The sequence below is a fragment of the Sinohyriopsis cumingii genome, unplaced genomic scaffold (genome assembly GCF_028554795.1).
Source record: "Sinohyriopsis cumingii isolate HCF-2022 unplaced genomic scaffold, ASM2855479v2 utg002136l, whole genome shotgun sequence".
NCBI classification, from domain to species: Eukaryota; Metazoa; Mollusca; class Bivalvia; order Unionida; family Unionidae; genus Sinohyriopsis; species Sinohyriopsis cumingii.
Window position 1 is genome coordinate 326,494 of NW_028316138.1, and position 7,611 is coordinate 334,104.

Here is a 7,611-nt window from a genome sequence, read left to right on the forward strand (position 1 = left end):
TCCCCTTCTAGCCATGGGATTGTTAAAGAGAGCAGCACAAAGAAGAGCAGAACAAAGACTACTGCAAGCACAAACACAAGGATCCGGTCTTTATCTGAGACGACCCCTATACGGATCCGGGTTAAGTCGAGCCTACCAGCCTCAAATTTAGATTTAATAAGTGAAGCAAAAAAAAGGAAAATAAAATTTTTCAGAGGCGTATTTATGCGAGATCAACTACCGGATAAACCGAATCGTACCGAGACAGGAATAATAAATCTCGATGATAATACCGGCCCTGGCACACACTGGGTTGCTTACGCGATTAATCCTCGCGAAGTTGTCTATTTTGACTCATACGGATTAGCACCACCAAACGAATTTATCAAATATGTATCCTCGTTGAAACTTCCGGTTTGGTATTCAACACTTCCAACACAAACGTTAACGGATCCACCAATATGCGGTCCAGAGTCAATTAATGTCCTTGATGCAATTTCAAAATCATCCAACCCTTATCGTAAAATTTTATTTGAATATACCGTAGATAAATATCATGGTTGACATTTACGGTAGATCTCTCTTTAGGAAAGAAAAAAGAGAAACAGTAGGCGACATCGATACATCAAAGTTTGCAACAAAGAGTGATATTAACAATCTTCTATCGTTATCAGAGGTGGATCCTGGCGAAGTTGCTGTTTTTCAAAATACCGAAGGGCGATTACAAACTAGCAATATCAAAATAGCTGATATAATTAAGCGAGAAGAATATAATGATCATATCAGTCAATTTACCCGTCAATCGAATTTGGTATTAAAATCTATATCTGATATTACCGATATCATTGCAGAGTTTCCACCAAAGGCCGATCTCGCGAATATAAAACAAAAAAATAATGAGTTATCAGCGGCGTTACTTCTAAAAACTGATAAAACATTACATGACGATCTTCAGGACAAAGTGACAAAAAGATTTAACAAATTAACTAACGACCTTAGAAGACTCGACGAAACATCAAGTAAACTTGGAAAAAAACTCGACGAGGACATAAAAAAATTCATTGATACTTCGTCAACTACACACAACGATCTCATCGAGAGAGTAAAATCCATCAACGAGGAAATTAACGTGGTACATGAATTGGCGCGTCAAAAGTTAGACACATCAACGTACGACGTAGAATCTCGAAATTTAAACACGAAACTTCTTGCTGCAACAGCAAAGATTGACCAATCCGTCGATAAAACTAGTCACGCCACTGACGTAAATAAATTAAGTAGGGAAATTGAAAAAAATCAACACAAAAACATCGTCAATGAACCTTGGAAAATTATCGCGAATTTCGATACCAGAGGAAGTAGAAACAAAAAATCTTACCTGTAATGTACCATTCGTGTTTAAGACATACAATTATGATTGGGAACCTGAAAACGGTAGTGTCGGATTTTATTTCACCGTACCAATTACCGGCATATATCGAGTATATGTTATTTCCAAGATAAAATTCAATATAATAATGGAACGTGGCAGTAGAATTCATGAATTCCACCCTGGATTTTTTATTATTTCACTAAACAAAGATGTCGGTACAGCATGCGATCTAGAACCGCCGGATAGAACCACCACAGGACCGATTCCCTATTTTGTAATTTTCGAATATTTATCGGGATTGGAAACAGTTGGTATTCCAGGATAAACAGTAATTCCGCAATTGTTATCGTAAGATACTAATAAATGACCGCATCGGATTACCGATACAATCAGGCGCGATCATGGCAGGATTCGTTAAAAAAACTCCTCGACGATTATCAGATAAAAATAAAGAAATACCAACGAAGGTTAGTTACCATTGATGTTGCTGTGTACGCGGTATCTGCGGTAGTCGCCGGCGCAGGAATAATTTTATCCGCAGTAACAACAATCGCGCCAATTGTAGCAACGATAATAATCTCGTCAACAACGACAATCGCGGGTGTTCTCAATATCATTGCGAAAAAAATATCTTCGTGCACAAGTGAGAAATTATCATCGTACAAAAGTAAACTAACTAAGGTCAATGACGCGTATTCGAAGTTATCATCGTTACTTTCGGAGAGTCTCAACGACGGTATTATATCCGATCTAGAATTTTGTACGATGATAAGAATCTACTCGGAGATTGAACAAATGAATATTAATAATGTCCGAGCTAGCCCAGATCGTGACAAACACGACGCCGCCGACAACAACGTTAATATCGTTAAGTTCAACGAAACCAGAATTTAGCATTAATTTCTCAACACCAATCAGCGTCAACGAAATTGCATTAACACAGTTGCGCGTCTACAACAGCTGGCCTAATGTTAGATCAAAATCATTCGGTAATTTGATGTCAAATAATTCACTTGTTTTTGCAAATAAAAATAAACCCGATGGAACACCTGATTGGATACCTGTCGGTATACCAACGGGTAGTTATGAAATTGATCAGCTGAATAATGAATTTACCACTAGAATATCAAATTTAACCGGCGATGCTACTCCGGGAATAAAGATATCTTCACATGATCCAACGTTGTCATCAATGATAGAAGTAAAATCACCGTATATTGTTGATATTTACCAATCATCGATTAGAAATATATTAGGTTGGCCCGAGGTCGCACCTCTGATAAAACCAAAAAAATCGGATGTTATTATTCCAGGTTGGTATGAGGAAGTCCTTCCAGAACTACCGGAACCAAAAAAAGAAGATTTTACCACCAACGAAGGATGGTATGGAGATATCAAACACAAGCCTCTGATCCACAGCGCCATCAATCTCATGAATAACCACAAATTTAACCTAGTAATGTTCGCTTTCACCACCTTTATTAACGACAATTTTCTCTCGTGGCTGCCTCTTCCTAAAATCCCCCCCGATGTGAAAATCTTCGACGCTACCCACATTAACAGGATAATAACCCCCATACACGGTTTTTGGTAGCAGGAACACTAGAGGAGTTTATTCAAGAACACAAATTACAATTAAATTTATTGCGGAGATTATTTCATGAATGCATCCTAAATAAATCTGGTTCATGTAACGAAATTATAAAGCACGTGAAAATTTTAAATCAGCTTGCGAATGATGTTGAATATTATCATGGTATGTTTATTCAGGCGATAGTCGACGATATATCAATTGCCGACTATGTTCTTCCTATCAGCAAATTCGAGTTGATCAGAAATTCAGGAGAAAAACAAAAATTCATGAAATTACTCGGACTAACCGAGGTAACATTACCAAAATTCAAATTTCCCGGTTATGATGTTGATGCGATGAGAAAATCCGTCACTGATACCATCGATGATTTATTTCCGAAGTTACATGCCGCGTGGACTAAAAAAATACAATCGGAATTGATTCTCAAACACAATAACGATCCTAACAAAGGTGGACGGCATATCTCGCCAGGTATCGTTAACATAACGGAGGTTATCGCGATTTATCTTCACGCGGATGTTGTCGAGGGTAGTTACAATGTTGATTCGTCAGAGTCAAGTCAAGCGCATCAGGGATTTGTCTTGTATTCGTTTTCACCTAGCGCATCTCCTGGTTATTTGATAATAAAGGAGCCAGTAAATCCGTTCTACCTGCGATGTCATAATCGATTTTTGTCAAGGATAAATTTCAAACTAACGGATCAGAAAGGAAATTTACTTGATATACGAGGAGAAACTGTTAGTATCAATCTCCTAGCAAGATCGTGAGTAAAATCAGAGATTTTTAAATCTATATCCCAGGGAAAAATGGGCGAAAAAAATAAATAAAAACCAGGGGAATTTTCAAAATTAATCTTTTTTTTTTTGTTTTGTGGAGATATTCAGGAATTGGAAGATTCCCTAATTTTACTCTCATCGACAAGTCTTTTCAACTGCCTGACACGCGAACTTGTAATTTTTCGTGATTCATATGCGTCAGATAAAATCAACCTAGCATTCTCCACCAACATCGATAATTTAACAAAATCCTCGACGCGATCATCACTGACTGTCGAAAGTGATTGATATATCGCAATCTGGATCTTTTTTATTAATTTATATTCTGACGGTAGCGTATATTTGTATTCAAGTTTTCCTTGAACAATCGTCTCGAATTCGGATCGAATTTTATTCGTGTCTAGATCCGATGAAAGATTTATCTTTTTCTTCAGATCATCAATCGCTCCAATGATGTCGTTTATAGTTTCCTCATTCATTATATTAATTTTGTAATATTCAATTATTCTTCGTCATTTTTCTGAATCAAATATTATTCGAGTATAGGAGAATTTAATCCACGCATCAGCATCATAAGAAAATGTTGCATTATATTTTCCTTCTGCTACAAATTGTATTGATCGTGATTTAATAACGAAATGTTTTGCTGCTGCAGACATCGACGTAAACACAAGTTCCTCACCTGTTACCTGATTTACTGATTTGACGGCCCTCGCATATTTCGGATAATTGCCAGTATTACCAAATCTATTATTATCACTCGGAGTTACAGCCCGGAGATTGGAAGGTTTGTTATTTAATTTATTTCCGTCGATATGATCGATGACAAGTCCAATTTCTATTGGTCCCTTGTAGCATTCGTATACGAATCTATGATTCAAGTACGCAATTTTTCTCTTTTCTGGACCGACTGTAAATTTGAAATATCCCGTATTACCAATACATCCAACACGATGTTTTGTTCTGGCATTTCTGACGTTACCATCTTCAGATGCCTCGTAAGCCTCAATAGTTGGATGAGATCTATATTTGTTCGTGATTTTCATTACAGGAATCGTCAATTTCATTTCCATATACAATATTCTGTTTGTTTAAATCGTAATTTGCTTTGAATCGATTAATATAATCTTCTTCGCATTTTATTATCGAGGAAGATTTCTTTTCATAATATCTGCGCAATTCTCGATATTTTTTCCCTCCACAGGAGAAACACAATCGTGTCTTTCCTCGAATGCCAATTTGGCAAACTAAACATCGCTGTGGTCCCTTGTTACCTCGTCGAATTGCATATATATGAGCGCCACAATAATCTCCTCTGCAGGATTTGTCACATGATTTTGTTGATCCAACCGTTATCCATTTGCATTGATTCATTATAATTTAGATATTTGTCTAAAATATAATAATGGATGCATTTGATCTCGACGAGGCAGAATATATCGTTCCAGAGGTAGATCGTGCAAAGAAAGAATTCTTCGATGATGGAGCGATTCATGTTTGGTCAACCTGGAAAACTAACTTTGTTGATGCTACGATGAATTTAGAGCGAGCGAAAAAGATAATCGAGCATATAAAATCTGAACACAAAGAAGAACGATTTATCTTCGGAATAAAATTTATTGCACAAATGCCTGATGATACTTGGATCATTCGCGATAAACGAGATCCAGTACGCGGCGGTAAGAAAAACGTTGTTCTTGATAAAAATTCGAAACCAGGATTGTTATTGGGGATAGACGGTCCTTATTATGCTAGAGCTTATCCTTCTAGTGCTGTTGTTTATGGAATTTATCGGCTGAATAATAATCCTGACATGAAAAATCTACCTGCGATGAAGGAATCACCGATGATAAATTGTGTTGCTGAGCGCGTCATCGAGCACATGAAAAATACCCGTCGAGGATCTGGTCTGACTCAATTGAGATTGGATAAAATTAACACGTGGGCAAAGACAGTTGTTGATGGTGCATCGATTGACGATGTTGCTGCGTTGAGCAAGAAACTTAAATTTCCTATCATGGTTAAAACACTATCGGGAGAAATATTATATTCATCGCCGTATAGTTCTCGAGGAACACCAATCGAAATTGTTGATCATAATTCGCACGCATGGGCACAGTCGGTTATGATATTTCCACGAGATCGTGTTGTTAAATTTTATCCCGTAGATAGCGCAAAAGACAATTCCGATGCCATGTTCAGGTATATCAAAATATTAGCCGCGTCTGATCCAATATCGGTCTGGTTATTTTCTAGCGAAGAAAAATACGATCAGTTTATCCTGCCGCGAGGAGATATTTACCGTGATGAAATATTACACGAATCGATGAAAAATATCGCGGTGAAATATTCGTCAAATCCAGATCAGTTATTAACGAACTGCTTTACTGTTCCATCTGTTGCTGCTCATGCTGCCAGAGAAAGAAATTCGTGGAAACCTACAAGGAACGAATTTCTCAATGATATTCAACTTAGTTGTATCGAATACGGTCATGGAGGATTATGGAATACCAAGTATTATTTCGAAGATATGATTTCCGTTGACATGAGCGCATGCTATCCTGGAAGTTTCCTCGGATATGGTGATTGTGCAGATTACTTTGCTAAATTTGGCCATCCAACCAGCGAGATGACGAGAGTTGCAATCAACGGACCGTTACCTGAATTTGTCATGACAGGATTCGCTTATGTTACTTCATTCGAGTTTGCTGAAAATTTACATAAGATTTGTTATATTTGGTTTGGTCGGCATTTATCTCAGCGAAGATGGGTCCCTACGGTATTGTTGAGATATATGTTGGATTCGTCGATGTTAATATCGTTGACGGTTAGCGAGGCGATTATATCGTATAGAAAACAAACCGAAGTGTGGTTGCCGACAGATTGTGAAAATGCGAAAGATATTGGAAGAAAAATTATTGGCAAATTTACTCAAGGAGGATCAGTTGATCATAAACATCGCCACGCTAGATTATTTATCAATGATGCCGAGATGGACTTTATTATTGCCGATACAGTATCGCGTGGAATATTCTGCAACAGAGAAAAAATTATTATTGATGGAACGAAGTTAGGTACCGTGATTAGTTATCTCGATGGAGAATCAGCGCAATATACGCATTTGAGGTCGTCAATGCTCGCCTATGTAAGTATAAATTTGTTATCGATGATAAATAAATTTTCTGATATCGCGGTAAGAGTTGCAACGGACTCGTTTTATATCGATAAGAAATATCAGTGTAGATTGGAAAATTTAATCACCGATGGTTCTTGGGGAACTTGGAGAATAAAAAACGAAGATATTCTAGATTACTGCGAAGACGCTGATGTCGAAGATTGCGATAAGTTTCATCGAGATAAATGCGATGAAGTATCAACGGCCGCATCTGCGTTCGATCCAATTTCGCGTAACAAATTCGTTTACATGAACGGTCCTGGCGGTAGCGGTAAAACAACACGAGTGATAAATTTATTTTCAAAATCCGATATGGTTGTGTTGACTCCAACTCACAGATTAGCGCGAGAAATAAGACAACGCGGCGTCAATTCTGGCACTTATCACAGTTATTTCAAATACAGCGGTGGATTGTGGGATTCGGCTCGCATGGGAAACAAATACATCAACAAGATTATAATATTTGATGAAATTTGTACGGTAAATTTAGTTGTATTAAAATCATTCCTGGGTTGGCTGGAAGAAAAAAATACCGCTGTGATAATGTGCGGAGATCATGGCCAACCTGATCCTATTGATGGCGAATCTCCTCATGAATGGCTTAGAAACTTCGTTGATTATTATGAAGAAATTGACGCTGATTATAGATCCAATGATAATTTACTGACTGAGTTTAAAAAAATAATTCGATTGCAACCTAATAAATTTCAATGCG

General features: G+C 37.4%; 1 protein-coding gene across 1 annotated transcript in view; it reads right to left on the minus strand.

The window, feature by feature from the left end:
- LOC149771043 (glutamate receptor ionotropic, kainate 3-like) overlaps positions 1-4,788 on the minus strand; it is a 122,978-nt gene extending 118,190 nt beyond the window's left edge. The window contains exon 1 of the mRNA XM_089948888.1: positions 4,659-4,788. Coding sequence (XP_089805014.1) covers positions 4,659-4,788 — 130 coding nt within the window. The remainder of the gene's footprint in view (positions 1-4,658) is intronic.
- Positions 4,789-7,611: the final 2,823 nt, after the last annotated feature.